The sequence below is a fragment of the Coloeus monedula genome (assembly GCF_965178545.1).
Source record: "Coloeus monedula genome assembly, chromosome: Z".
Lineage (NCBI taxonomy): Eukaryota > Metazoa > Chordata > Aves > Passeriformes > Corvidae > Coloeus > Coloeus monedula.
Genome location: NC_138822.1, coordinates 50,236,716 through 50,252,475, shown reverse-complemented (window position 1 = coordinate 50,252,475; position 15,760 = coordinate 50,236,716). Strand labels below are relative to the sequence as shown.

At 38.5% G+C, this 15,760-nt stretch overlaps 1 protein-coding gene across 2 annotated transcripts in view; it reads left to right on the top strand.

Annotated features, from left to right (window-relative positions):
- CDC42SE2 (CDC42 small effector 2) overlaps positions 1 to 15,760 on the top strand; it is an 80,926-nt gene that overhangs the window by 37,815 nt on the left and 27,351 nt on the right. For both annotated transcript variants that reach the window (XM_082301835.1, XM_082301836.1), the window contains one exon: positions 10,958 to 11,282. In XM_082301835.1, the coding sequence (XP_082157961.1) occupies positions 11,229 to 11,282 (54 nt within the window). In that variant the 5' untranslated portion in view covers positions 10,958 to 11,228. The remainder of the gene's footprint in view (positions 1 to 10,957; positions 11,283 to 15,760) is intronic.

The window sequence follows — 15,760 nt, the reverse complement described above, 5'->3', positions numbered from 1 at the left end:
GGGGAGAAGCAAAGAGTAGTAATTCCTTTTAATTAATGCAGATTAATTAAATCTGAATCAAGGTGAAGTTTGAAAATAGTCACAAAATAAGGTCTTTTGGCAATTACAGTATTTCCTCTATGATAAACAGCCCTGTATAGGTACTGGTGTTACTGCTACTAATGAGGTGTAACTCTGGGCATGTGTAAATGGGTTAGTGTGAGCAACTGTAGGTACAAAAAAAATCCAAAGAGTTTCTGATTTTTTTCCCTTTTCTAAATTGCATTCTGTTTTGAAAAATGAGTGGTCCTTCCAGCAAAAAAAACCTGAAAAGGGCTGTTGACCTGAAAAATGTTATTCATACTGACTGCAACTCTAGTATATCCATTTGGGTTTTTTTGAGGTAGCCCTAGAAACTTTTTTCAGTTTGTAGTTGTTCTCCTTAACACAGGCTGGCTGTCTGAAGTTTGTAGAGGTAAAAGCTTGGTAGCTTTCTGGTTGGTGTTTTCATACTGGCTGGATATAGCATGTTAGCCTTAGCCATAGGAATGAAATACTTTATAATTGCTGCAGTTACTAATGATAGGTTGTGTGTGTGGCTTCATATGAACATGAGCATGCACATGCAGTCATAGTATTTAGTGGGTTTCTTGTGTGTAGAAGTGGCTAGAAGGGGTTATCTGTGCTGTGGAAGTGTAGAAAGAAGCTCTTTGTGGGTACTTCTTAGTAGCTGTATTTCAGTTCATCATTTTCTTTGTACTTGTTTAAGTGTTACAGAATTAGGACACTCTTTAAATGCATTATGGCATAAATTATGGTCCTTGGACCAGATTTTTTTGTTGCTATAGTTATGTGAGATTTTCCTTTCCCTTAAGTGACTTAAGAAATGTCTGGAGGCAGGGGAGAAAAACATTTGTTGCTGTACACTGCTAGAAAAAGATGAAACCTGACCCTCCTGTTTAGGCACTGCTTTGTCCTGTGTGTTACCCAATTATGTGCTAGCTGCTCTCTGGCTATTGATGGAGAATAAGAAAAAACCAATAATTTTACCGATTTTCTTCTCTCCACATGGTCTGGTCTGAAACCATACATAATGCTATAGTAAGGATTTTTACATGTACACAGGTTTCTGACGAGAGCATTCTTTATGAGACTTGCTTTGTGAGTCTACTGGTGCTGCTCCCCATGCTTATCTTTAGAGTGAGATCTAAACAGTCCCAGTTAGCACTTACCACCTCTCACTAGTTGTAAAATTTCTTTGCTTTCTGGCTCTGCCATATGCCCCAGTAACATACTGGTTTTTCTGCCTGATTTGGGTGGTATTTCTGGAACCACTTGCAGTCAGAAGATGGGCTTAATATAAAATGAACCGAGTGTTTAGTATACTGTTCTCAAGTGTTTGGTCAGGAAAAACTGATACCATTTCAGACCAGTCAAAGCCTAATTTAGACTTGTGTATGTGTGGTTCTTGTGTGAGTGCTCTTCAAGTGAGCAAACGAAAAAAAGTAAAGGTGGTAGAACTTGAAGGCAAGAGATGTCACCTGTATTAAGCTGCCGAGTGGTCATTTAAGTGAGTTCTGAAAGTACAGTACATTGGGCAGTAACAATAGACTGTACTGCTTCCTGGGAATTGGTACACCTGAGCAAATGGACTGCATGAACTCACAGGCCTCTGCCTACAGCTTCTGTGAGTATATGCTCCAAAAGTCCTAAATTCCACTTCTACCGTAGAGTGACCCAAAGTACCTTCGAAAATGTGATTTGTCTTAACTTTTAAGTTTCTTTAAGCAATCTCCCATGTGCCTGCATGAGGGTGCATATACAGAGTTCAAGTCACCTAAACGAGCTAATAATAGAGAAATTATAAAAGGGCTAGAGAACAAAATTTAAAACTGGTAAAGCCTTAAATGCTAGCAGATTAAAAATATGCAGTTCTGTTGTGCTTCAAACAAAAACCTACTTCTGTTTTGTTGCTTGCAAGCTGTGGAACTGAAAGTTAAGGCAGAGACATCCTGCTGATGCACTCTTCCTATTGGAAGCATCCATTGTCACATGCTAAGGAGGACTTAAACAGAGGTGATTAATCTGGCTTTTCAAACGGGCACATGTGAATCCTGGGTAGTGTCATGGGGTAACTGAGTAAAATTGACTTACCCAGTCCCACAAAACGTGACAGTACTTGTGCTTACTGCACTTGGTCTCATAATTGTTTTGTACATGAGTGGGAGGTGAAGAAGAGATGTCCAGGTATTAGATAAATTACTTGTAGGTAGAATTTCCTTGTTAAGATTTAAAGTTTGACATCCTTCTGTGATCTCAGACCAATGGGAAGGTTGACAAAGCTTGGGGAGAAGGATGTACTGCTGATCGTGAACAAAAACAAAGCAGAATTTATGTACCACAAAGACTTTTGGCAGAACTCCTAAGATAAGGAAGAAACTAGTAAAGCAAACACAGCAACTGTGCTGAGCCCAGCTCCAGCTGGGTAAAACTTAATTCTGGCAGAGGGAGACTGGGATCACTGACTCACAGCCCACCAACTAAACAAACCCACCAACTCAGGAGAAAGTCCGAGCGTGTGGACTAATTAGCATGAGAATCATTTAACCAGTAGAAGGTGTAATACTAAATAAAGAGAACTGTGTAACTTGCAGCCAATGAACTGTGATTTCTTTGTTTGCTAAAATGTATAAATGGTGTAAAATTTTGATGACTGGGGAGCCAGCCTTTTGTGGGTTACCACCTAGCTCATACTTTGCACAAACTAGAATGAAAAAATAGAGATCCCTTTTCTCAATGTGTAAATTGGCCCTGCGCACCAGGCAACAACAGAAGTGACAGCAATAATTTACTGAAGTGCATCAAAATGTCTTTAGATACGATGTTAGACTTGTGTTGCAGGACTGTTTTACAGTAGCTGGTTAAAATCTGCAACAGCGGTGTGCCATGGTGATACATTTTTTGGCGTGATACACTTACTGTACTGGTAAGAGTTTGCCTATGTGAACTCCTTGCACTTCTAATAACCTTTTCTTCTCTTGTTCACACTTACTCCTTTCCTCTGTCCCGAACTTTCCTTGGGAATTGCTTTGATGTGTTAGTTCCCTGTGGAAAAAAAGAACATTATAAATGCTGTGAGTAGTGCTTTTTATCTATTATTGTACTAAAAACAGGTAAGGGTCCCTTCAGTATCTTGTATGGTCTGTCATGCAGTACATCATGAGCATAGGCTGTTCCATTCTCTCTAATGCTGCACTGTTTTTAAAATTATGCTCTCCCTGGATGCCAGTGTTGAAGATTCCCCATCATTACTTTAGAAGTAATAACTGGGCATTCTTTGGGAAGGTTCCTTTGTTTGTTTTGGGGTTTCTTTCTTTCCATTCTTTGCAGAAATGGTATGTTGTTGACAGTTTGACTTGAACCATTACTTTGCCCTGTTTATTTTTTTCCTCTCTGACTGGTATTACCTGTTAGAAGTAACAAGGAGGCCAGCTGAGAAATGTATTGTTTTTCCTTCAGTAGGACTTGCCAATTAAGAAGAAAATGTTACTGACCAATTAACACTTAGTGTCTAACAGAGTATGTATTTTTTAAATGCAAATAGGAAATCAGTATGAAATCAGAGGTGCTAAACATGCATAGAAGTGAATTTTCCAAGGTTTCTCACTTGTTCTTAACTGACTGTTTTCGTAGGTAGGGCAAAATATGCCTAGACTATGTCTTAGGTAGGACAGAACATACTCATTTAGTCTTTGGTTTGCCTTCCCATTATTTAGTAAATAATTTTGGATGATTAGTTTTCTGTTAATCTTTATGTATTTTCGTAGTGCCTAACTATGAGATATTCAATGCTGTGGTTTCAAGAGAAGCAGGTTCTTGCTGGCATGTAAATGTGGGGAATAGTACGAGCTATGAATTGGCTGTTTCAGAAAGCTGCATTGAACCCATATATATAAAAAGTAATTATTAATTAAAGACAGGAGGAAGCTTTGAAATGGAACTGGACATGAAAAATTTTAATGTGACTAGTGTGATACTGTCTCATTTATTGGTTCTGTGCACAAAAATAATAGGGACTTTTCAAGGGCTGGATCATATTCTTAGGGGAAATAAATAAATGTAGCTGAAGGGCTACAGAGTAAAACTCAGGCAGCTGCAGATGGGAGTGTAAAAAACAAAATTGTAAAGATACTTAAAGGCTTTCTGCTTTAAGGTCACAGCTGGCACTTGCAAATATGTTTACTGTCACACTTGGTGAGCTGTTCTTGACGGAATTGTGTGCTTTCCTGCCATGCCCTTCTTTACAACTCTCTGTCATGCCATCAGTGACCTAATAAGGAAAACCTAGTGTTTCTCCTTACAAACTTGATGTGGTTTCCTTCCTGTATCTTTTGCTGCCCTCCCATGTATTATTCCGAGTGGGTACATTTATTGCAGGGGAGCTTGTGATGGCTTTGTGTCGCTGATTTCGGTGAGGGAAGACATGCAAACAATCAATGTGATTGATAATGCAAGCTTCGTTTATTGGTAATCTAGAGGCACTTTATATAGTATTAGTATATATGCTTGTCAGTTCTTGATTGGCTTACAATTATGAGAACACTTTCTTGTTTCTGCTTGATTGGTGTTAGATAAAAGACTACATTGGCAAGCTTCTGCCTATATTAGATACATTAATGTTACAGCTTGAGAAATCGGAGTTCTACCTCCTACCTCAAGGTCAGTACATCTTGTAAGCACAGTACTACATCCTTAAAACTCCTTTTTTGTTCTCAGGCCTGTTTCTCACACAGGCTTTTTCTCATGTAGGCATTTGCTTGTACAGCTCTTTTAAAGTTCTGTTTCCCACAGCTTTTCCAATGATCCATGCCCCTGATCCTTTAACCATTTCTCAAGTGCTTTGTACAAACTGAGAACACAAAAACTGGAGCTGTTCCAGTGAAAGATGTGATTGTTCCTAAAGCTAAACTGTGTTCCATTAGTAACAACAACAACAATTTTAAAAATCACCCCATCTCCTTTAAGTAAGCTGTAAATAGTACCTTTATCCTATTCCCCTGTTTTCATCTGTCTTTGAAACTTTTAACTCAGAAGCAAATGGTTCTTATAATAGTAATTGTTTATGGCTATTAGTTTGTGTTGAGCTTGATTTGAAGTACAACCTATTTCTAAGTTGCTTAAGGAAATAAACATACTAATGAAAACCATTTTGGTATAAATGGGGGCAAATAATAAGAACTGACTCCAAATGATCAATAATCCCAAAATAAAACCCTATAGTCTTATCGCTTTAGTAATAATGTGCAAAACTGTATCAGGGAGACATGAATAAACCTTCTTAGAGAGTCAGGACATACATTTCAGGATTTGAAAATGTACAAGAAAGTCTAACTCAGACTTTGAAGAAGAGTTAAATATCTTGAAACTGAACTGTAAAGCACTTGGGAGGGGTTTGAGGCAGAATCAATATGGGAAGATTATGAGGAAATGAAAAAAGGATTTCAGCCTTATTTGGGCTACGTTGATGGTGAATGTTGTCTTTTGTGTGGCAAGAGTTACTTGCAGCTCAAGTTTCTCAGGATTTGGAAGTGCAGAACATAATTGCTGCATTAAAATCCATGTCAAAGTCCCCAGAAGTGTCCATTCTGCTAGTGAGAAATGGAGGAAGAGTGCTTCAGTAAGTGCCGTGCCCCGATGAGATAAAGCTTTTGATACAAAATTTCTGAATGAAGGCAACTTTCTCTGTAGGTTGTCTTTGTTTAAAACCTCTTGCTTCTTGTAGATTTTGTTTTTTATCAAAAAATGAGGCTGGCAAATGAATAAACACCTCTCACTTTCTTTGAGAGCTGGAGAGTGTCCTCCAGTTGCTACAGCTGTAAGCGTATGGAAGTGTGCACCAGCATAACCTTTCCCTTGGTTTGAACATAACTTAGTCCTCTCCCCCCTGCATTTTCAGTTGCCACATGACTTTATTTAGTCATCATTAAGAGGAAATAGTGCGGCTACAAGAGGAATGTAAAGTGAGAAACATGGAAGAAGTCTTAAAAATACACTCAGAAATGATAATTTTCTACTTACAGCTTGCAGTATTGAAAGAAATGATAGCTTTTCAAAGCCTTTAAGGCAAAAAAAACAAATCAAAATACCTATATATTTCATGGAATGAATCTAATATAGTAAGAATAACTGCAGAGTGTTTTCTTATTAAGTACTTGAGACTAAAATAGTAGTAGTAGGCTTGGTCATGACTTTGTGCCTACATGTGCTTATTGTGATACATCATGTTGTATCATGACATACCGTGACATGGCATACTTTTGACTTTTTGTTCATGATTTGCCTTTTTTTTTACTCTTTTTTCCCCCTTCTCCTTAAATAGTAGTCTGAGCTTCGGAGCAAACCTAGCTAAATTCAAATACTAACACCTGTAATTTTTTTTTTCTCTCTTCCTGTGGTTTTATTTGCTTCAAGTGGTGGTCAAAGAGCATTGTTACAGTGTTCAAACACTTTCTGTTTGAAGCCACAGTGAACAGTATGAAGTCAAAGGATATAGAAAGCTCACCCTTAAGAGGAACTAGAGATGCTTTTTTAAAAAGAGCATGCTGTTCTCAAGCTGTATAATTAATTAAGTAGTTTTATTCTAACTGACTCTCTACAGTATAGCATGTATTCCTGTTTGGATCATTTAAGGTAAATCCTGTCTAACCTGCTTTATGTCAATAAAAGTGAAGAGCTCAGAGGGAAAATAGATTTCTTAGTTTACCTTTCCTCCTTTCCTGCTCTGTATATTTCTCACAGAACAGCTAATACTGCTTTAGTAAGAAAAATGGATGATACTGTAACAGAATGTGCTTTGCCCACTACTCATTAGTGTGACGCTTGCACTTACTGCCTTTGTGACTGGTGTTTAACAATAAGCAGTAGTTTTGGTTTTTGCATTAGACTGGCCACTGTGGCGTAAACCTTAGAGTAATGAAAATTACCTTAATAATAAATTACCTGCTTTTCACTTCAAATTCTAAACAATGTGTTATTTTTAAAATCTTGATTTCTTCATACTTCAGAATTTCCGTAAATATTATGGAATTGAAATGATAACTAAAGTATAAAAGCCTTAAAATGTGACAAAGTTGTTCAGCATGATAGTCCTGTGCATTTTTGTAATGTGAATCATCCGCTCTAAAATAAGTTGCATTCAGAGTTCAGAAAGTTTACATGGGAAAAGCAAATTGGTGTTTCACCACTCATCACTCTGATAAATTTCTGGTTCAGACAGAGTATTTGTATTGTCTTTTCAGTGTGAGCTCTACAGTGTTCTGCCACTTTGAGCACCATAAACTGGGCAGACAGCAAAACCTAAGGGTAGCAGAACTGTTACCTCGAAGTGTTCTTCAGCTTCTGTTGTGCTCTTCATCTGGCAGATCTGCACAGACAAATGCTATGTTAGGGTGGTGAGACACTGGCGCAGGCTGCTTAGAGAAGCTGTGAATGCCCCATCCCTGACAGTGTTCAAGGCCAGGTTGGATGGGGCCCTGAGTAACCCGGTCCTGTGGAAGGGGGGCTGAAACAAGATGATCTCTAAGGTCCCTTTCAACCCAGACCGTTCTAGGGTTCTGTGATTCAAGTCTTAATCCAATGAAAAAGCAGAGAACTAGCTGTGAAATACTGCATGTATTTTGAGACCTCATTAGTTGCAGCTATGTTTGGGGTGCAGTTCAAGCTTTGCAGGAACAATTTCTCGTGAGATTCCTAGTGCGCTGATATTACGTAATTACCTGGCTAGTAGCTGTAGGTCACTATGGTGCTTTTTTCTTCCTTTCTTTATAACCCATAACTTGGAAAAGGAGAGCAGAATTTTCCTGATTCAACTTGTTATTTAAACAAGCAATTGGCAGTGTAAGAGAAATTCTAGTGTGTCATCATTAACACCACAGCACCAATACATCTTTTTGCTTTCAGCTTAATTACTTTTTCTTTCCATTTTGGTGCAGCAGATTTATACCTGATATTTATATTAACTTGGTTCCTGTAAAAATAATTTGTTTAGTAGACTGGGAAGGTGTATGAAATTCCAGAGCTCTAACAAATACTGCTAAGCATTTGTTTGCCTTTTAAGAGGTGCAGTTAATGTCAGTTTTCTCCAGACCTACTGATATGTCAACTGTGTGTTTTTATCAAAAATCAACAGATTGAAGAAGTGTTGTTAGTGATTGCAGAACCACCAAACTAAAAGCAAATGTAGCACTTTGCAGGCCTAAAAATGCATTTTTAAGAATAAACATGTTATCAGAGATTATTATTTACAATTTTTAACTTGACTTGGTCATTCAAAAGCTTTAGATCTGAAGCAGGGAGTCAGTTTTGACTGTCCTGAATGTCACAAGTCCTGCATGCAGAGGATGGCTGTGTAGAGCAAGACTTCTGCACCCATGGGTGTTCTGTAACCAGGAGGAGCTTTCCAGGCTCACAGGTGCACACAAAAGCCCTTCAGGTTTGTTCCCAGGCCTTCAGCTCAGCGCAGCACTTGAGGCTGCAGGGAACTGGAGGAGTGTGCCAGCTATCAGTGAACAAACACAGAGGCAGATCAACAAAAGGAATTTCCCTGCCTTTTCAATGTATATCTTCTGCACTTGGGTGTAGCAGCCAGATCAAAGTTAACCCTCCGTGAGAACAAGAATTTCATATGTCAGTTCTGGACTTTGTCAAACAGAGATTGTGAGGAAGCAACAAGTGTCCTAAGTTCAGGAGTCACAAGTCAGAATATTGGGGCACCTGCAGAGCAAGAAAAACTCACTGCACGATATCCATTAATTGCTCCAGCAGCTTACAATATATCAAACTTCAAAATGCAAACTTTGAGTATTTGATTTCTCAGTTTCTCATAATCTGAGCAGCTACCTTTGGGGATGCATTGCTATCTTTCAGGACAACTTCAAGCATATCTTCTCAGAAGTAAATCAACCAACATTTAAGGAAACATAAGATGTACAGACACTGGACTAGAATTGTTAAATGTTACATGCTTAACAGGAGTTAACTGTGTTTTACTTCTGATTTTGTAACATACTGAATCAAATTTGGAAAAGAACTGTGTAGCATGCAAATTCTGAGCCTGCAGAGAACAGCAGAGTATTTTCCTGTCAAGGTTTTCTTTGTTAGTCATGCTATTTAAAGTTCGTGAAATTTTTAGTCACCAGAGTAATTGAGAAAATGTGTGTGTGAAGCCACCTAATTACAGAGTGAGAACTTCCTTAGAGACTTTTATTTTCATTCTTGGATTTCACACTACTGGTTGTTGAATCCTGTGTTTTATTGCAGTTTCTTGACTCATTCATGGGATTTAGATGGTGATCTTTAAAGCAGGAAAAATGCATTCTAAGTAGTGAAAATGTCATGATAGCACTGTTCTAAGACCTTTTTTTTTAAGTGTCTGACAAGCAAAAGGTTGTGTAGAAGTATTTTTGTCAGAGCGGGGGTAGTTTGCTTGTTTAGGTTTTTTCTTATCCTCAAGATACCCTGTTTAATAGAATTGCTTTGTTTTATGTGGTTTTAGCAATAGGATAACCTAGCAAAGCATTTCCCCCCCTTCCTATTCTGATCTTTACGCAAGGTATGCCAGAAACAGGCATATAAACCTAATTTGACCCTATCAGTTGATTTTTCAAAGGTAGAGGTGCAAGTATGCAAGTACTTTGGCTGGGGTTTTGCTATTTAGATGGTGTTACTGCAGCATGCATTTATTTCTCAAAGAGCTTCAGTTAGTGTCTTAAAAGCTAAGTGTGAAAGCTTCCCAAAGGCTTTGGGTATAGTATGGGGAAGGTTCTGCTGTGTTCCTTTTGTGTGTTGTAGACAGTAGTCCTGGAAAGTACCTAGGTAGTCGTGGCCATGCAGTGCAGTGACTTGGTATGTGTGTAGTAAATGAGGGATATCTTTGCTCTCATGTGCTTGGCACATAGAGAACTAAGGAAGGTAGCAGCAAAGCGAAACTGCTCTGCCACAGAACGTGTGTACATAGATGTGTAGTTTTATGCATTGCACAGAGTCTCCAAACCACTTCATGCTGTGAGGAATTGCATAGAAATAATAGTTGTGCAAACATCTGTGTGGTGAAGATGCAGTCCTGTAAAGAATTACTATTAAGGAGTATCCTGTAAAAACTTCTGAATACTCATTATCTCACTTTCTCTGCAAATAAATTTTATTATATATGGCAAGATGAGAGGAATTTTTATTACACTCCTGCTGAAAGAAACCCGAATGGAGGTTTACCAACAAACATTATTTTAGCAAAGGAATGGTTGGAATTTGGAGCCTCATTTGTTCCACTTGAGGAGTTTTAGAGGTTTAAGGAAACAGTTTCAAGCTCTACAAGTAATATCCTATTTTGAAGTAAACTGTAAATGAAACATAGGGTAGAAGAGGGTGGAAGGAAAATACCTTGTGTTGATCAGGTCCAGCCATTTTGCAAAATTTTCATATACAGAAATTTATTTGTTCCCTCAACATTTAGGAGAGCATGCCTTTGATTGTGTTTACATATTGATGAATTGTGTAATAGGGCTGGAGTTAAATATCATTTAAACCTCACACTGTGAATGGACTGGGTAACTTTTCTATTGAAAAATATGATGTGGTAATAGGTGCAGTTCCCTAAGAGGTGTAAAGGGGTGTATGGACAATTATCACTTTCTGAAATGACATTTGAAAGTTAGAAACAAACCAAGATGACTGCCAAGAGATTGGACACCAGTTCTTGGTATCACTTCATCTAACCAAAGCTGGAATGTAAGTCTCATACAGATTTAGGGTATATGCTGGTTTTGGTAGTCACTGTAGAAATAAGCGCGTGACTTGTTTGCTAGTGTCTCCTCAGTCTGTGATTCAGAGTATTGCTGAGAAATCAGAGGTGTAGCTGGCTGGCTGGGAGATTGAGATTATTTATATTCTCTCGTTTTGATTAATGTACTTCTGTTTTCAGGTTCACGTAACGCTAAGGACCAAAGAAGCATACGTAATATTTCTCTGGTGCTGGGATCAACCTTCTGGAAGAAGATTCTAAAATAACTTTTTGCCTTCAAGTTCTTTGTCCTGGGACAGACTTGTCTTTGGAGAAGAACTCAACAGAAAAAAAGATTTTTCACATTGGAGCCATTAAAAATAAACCTGTTCAAAGAACTTATTACCTGCAGACAGACTTACGAAGGTTGAGTCCTGCTTTTCATCCGTGTTCCCACTTCAGACTGTAAACAATGAGTGAGTTTTGGTTGTGTTTCAACTGCTGTATTGCAGAACAGCCTCAGCCTGTAAGTATGAATATTAGCACTGCTTTGTTTTTATATAATTAACTAAAATTTTAACATTTTTTAGTTTCCTTATGTTTCTTTTTTTTCAGTTAGGGCTGTGTGGGCAAGCTTAGTGAGAATGTAGCAGTTAACTGATATCCTGCCTTGATGGGGATAAAAAATAGTCTGTTCTAAACTGCTGTCATTTTGCTGTCCTTGAGATCCAACCTAGCCAAAGTCTTCAGAAAGAGCCTATATTTGGAATTGAAAAAGAGGGAAAGGGAAAAGGGTGATGAGGATGTAAACTGTCATCCTAGAGTATAATTTTTTATATTCTATAAATAATTTTATTTATTATAATTTTATATCCTATAAATAACTTTTTAGTGGAGATGCGTAAATGTCCTCACTTCCATATGACTTCAGGCTTGCTAGACACTGATGGTAGAAGGAAATGATTATGTTAGAAAGTCCAAAGTGAAATCCAGTCCTCCGCCACCTTAGTTTAATAAAGGATTTAATCTTTAATTGTATGGTTAGTTTTTAGATTAAATCTTGGAAGAGTGAAGGGATGCACTCATGTTGTAAATACTTTATTTTTAATAAAATTTGAAATGGCTGTTGTGTGAGTGCGTAGTGAACATAGCAACTGGTTAGATAAAAGAACATTTCAAAGCATTTGTTGGGAATACAGAAAATACAGAAATATTCTTTTTTTTCATGTATTTCTAGGTACCTTTAGAGTATGTTTCTGAGTCCAGTGCTGTTGGAGGAAATTCTGCCTGCATGAAGGTGGAATCAACTAGGAGTATGGTTAGGTCTGTGAGAAAGATCATTGTATAGTGTGGCATCAAGATCAAGCTCACATTAATGTGTTCAGTTGCTAATACTTGGCTTTAGGGAAGCCAAAGGATTGGAAAAAAAAGCCTCACATTAGGCGTTGTCATTGCACAAAGCCTGAATGCCAGACTGATCCTCAGATGGCATGCAAATATTGAAGTGTGACTATTAACATTTTGAACTAATGAATGCAACTTTATCTCAGTCTTAGTCAAGCAGAGTTGTGGGAGATGAGCTCTTGAGATGAAGCTGTGATCCTCCTCTCTGGCTTGAATACCATGCAATCCTTTAAAATGCTAGCTCTAGCCATATATAGCCAAAGTTATTTGTCTTGGTTTTTGAGCATAGATATGAATAAGATCTGACAGTTCAAAATATTTCAGATAGAAAAATGGCATATTCTCTTTGGTTTGAGAATCCTGAGGCTCAGTCCTTACAAAATCCTGACTTGAGTTCTATGATATTTAAGTTACTGCCCAAGAAATCCATATATGTTGATACAGCGGTCTGTGGGTAATGACTCACGAAGCAGGTGGAGATTGTACCTGGAAAGTGGAGGAGAGGGAAGCAACCCACTCGGTTTCTGCTGATACAGTGGTGTGCATTTGCTTGATAATTAAAACCATCCTTGTGTTTAAGATACTAATAGCACATTGCTGAGGACTGATCTAGTTTGAAATGTGCCTTTCAAATGTTACAGGAGACTTGCTTTTGTGCCAAAATTCTCCAGGATACATCTCAGAAAAAATAGAGATGTGTGCCCTTCTTGGCATGCTTCATGAAAGGCACTTAGTTGTCCTTTCCCTGCAGTTCCTCATCTCATTTTGCTGTGTTGTGTTGTACAGCCGTTGCTCTGCCATGCTTGGTTGCACTGAGTGTTTAATCAGACACTTACACCTCTGAGTAAGTACAGGAATGTTTTCCGTCTCTGACAAATAGCAAAGCATGTACTGTAAGTCTGAGGCAAACTGATAAATGAGACAAGGGATACGGAAGCAGTTTTTCCCTGTCTGTGCAGCTGTTGTATGATTGCATGTTTGAGAGAACTTACATGCTGAAAAACTAGTTTTTAGTCCCAGAATACTGTTACATATTTGCCCATTGTATCATAAACTAAGTGAAACTTGGATAAAAGCCATGTTTCAGTCCCCTGCTGTGCATTCAACCTGTCTCTGGGTCCACTTTCTAAGGAGAAATGCCTAATCTGCCCAGTTTCATTCCATTCGTGTGCCTTCTTTCATTTTAACTCCTGCATCTCAGCTTTGTAATGGCCTGCCTAATAGTGTCCCAGCCATTTCATGTTCAGCCATTACATGTTAAGAGGCCTTCTTCTGTAGGACTAATATGGTCTTGTAGCAACACCAACAACCACCAGCCTCTCAAAATAGACCTTGAAAGTAGGAAGTTAATTTGCTGCTTGTTCTGATCATTGTTTAAAATGTTCCTTCTCTTTTTAAGCTTATCATAGAATATCCTGAGTCAGAAGTGACCTGAAAGGATCATGGAGTCCAGCTCCTGGCCCTGTGCAGGACAGCCCTAAAATTCACTCCATGTGCCTGAGAGCTTTGCACAAATGCTTCTTTAGGCTGGTGCTGTGACCACTTCCCTGGAGAACCTGATCCAGTGTCCAATCAGCCTCTGGATGAAGAATCTTTTCCTATATCCAGCCCACACTTTCTGGACACATCTTCGTGTGTTCCCTTGGGTCCCATCACTGTTCACTAGAGAAAAGGAGGATCATCACAGCAGGAGAACCTTGTCCACATTATCAGTTGTCTGTCCATCCTGTTCCAGGGCCTCATGCCTATTGTATGAGAGCACTTGGGAAGGTGAGGCAGCCTGGGAGGAACTTGCCTGTCACCACAAGCAGTAGTAACCTGCTTCCATTCTCCCTTGTCTCCTAGGTCTCCTCCTTCTGCCAGGTGACATTTTCTGAAATGATTTTTTTTCTCATTTTCTTTGGCAGATGCTGATATCTGAGGCATCTTTAGTGTCTTGGATTATGACATAAATGTTAACCCTCTTTGCTGGAGGGGGAAAAAAAAGAAAGTTTTATTATGTGCTTGTTTCTGTGATATTTATAGCATTCATTGAGCTGAGGAGTTCCCTTCTCTCTTGAAAAGCATCAGAATTGTCTCTGCTTTCTGCTGGAAAAATTCTAACATACTATATTTGAAATGGTCAAATACAGCATCTCTGTTCTTTTCAGCTGTAGTGCACTTAACATGAGATCTGTACATGCATTAGTCCTTTCAGTCAGTTTTATAGAAAAACAATAAGAATGCATTACTTTCTGAATTTCACTGCCATGATTTCTCTAATAGCATACCCCAGAGCAGAACAGTGTTGCAGTTATATACTAGTGTCCTTTGAGGTTCCTTAAATCAAGGACAATGTTCAAGTATTACCATCATCTTTTAGTGAAATATATCTTGGCACAGCTTTTAGTCTTTTGTCCGTGCTAACTGGGTGCACCTTGCTGGTGTGAAATAAAACATGGGTGTCTTGGAAAGCATTGTTCTACTCGCTCTCCTAAATGTTACTTTGGTTGCTAAATATTTCACTTGGTGTATCCAAAACTGCAGTACTCATGATCACAGAAGGCACACGTTGGAAGCTGGGTCTCTAAGCTTCTCTGAAAGAGAGTTATAAAATGAAAAAAACGGGTATTCAAAGAAACAAAACTAATTAGGGATGCAGCTGAAGAAAGCATGTTCCTGATGGTGGCTTCTTAATAGTCTGAGGTTCTTACCACAGCAGAATCCAAACAAAAGCCAAGGGAAGGTGTTCCTGTATCACCTTCTAGGTTTTTTTGGATTCATAATCTGTTTTACCACAATGAGGACTTCAGACAACTAGTTGCTTTCATATCGGTTTTCATGATACCATGGAGGAGATACTAATCTATTAATAACTATGCTCATATTTTCTTGGTGGTTTAAGTAGCCTGAATTCAGGCTGTGAATTATGATCTGACCCAAACCATTATTTTGGGAAAAGTAGCACTTTCTGTGATTGCACCAGTTTTCTTACACCTCCCACTGATACCCTTTATAGGTTCAGTAAGCTGATTTTGCACTTCCTGGTGCAAAATCAGTCATTTTTCACATGCTTCCTCTGTGCTATCATCTCATCCACTGCTGTTTCAATAAACTCTGCCAAATTCCCACTACCAGATGCATTGCTCGATAACAGAAGTTTAGAAATCTTGCATGTTTTCAGAGAAAGTGTCCATGGCTTCTGTCTTAGGCTAAGCTTGTCGCCTACACCAGGAATCTGTTACTTTCCTATATGGCTTTCTTCCTAGTCTGTCCATTTTTAACTTGCAAAGTTAATTTTTGGTCTGAGAAGCCTTTGGTCATGATCTGGTGCACTCCCACCTAATTTGGGCCAAAGCTCAGTACAGCCAAGCTTTTCAGGTTGCTTTGACCTTGCAGTAAAATTAGTGCTCCGCTACAAAAGAATAAACTATGTTCTCGTACTTCTGGCTCCAGGCTTGCTTCCCTAGTTAATTAGTTGATGTTTTGTTGCTTGTCTCTTGTTTAGGTGATTTCCATTTTGTGTTTTGTCAAGGGGCTATTAACAGTTTTGTTGCATGCTATGCCATAAACGTTTAAAGTGGTTTGGAAAGCAAAGTTTGTTTAGTGTCTCTTTTGATG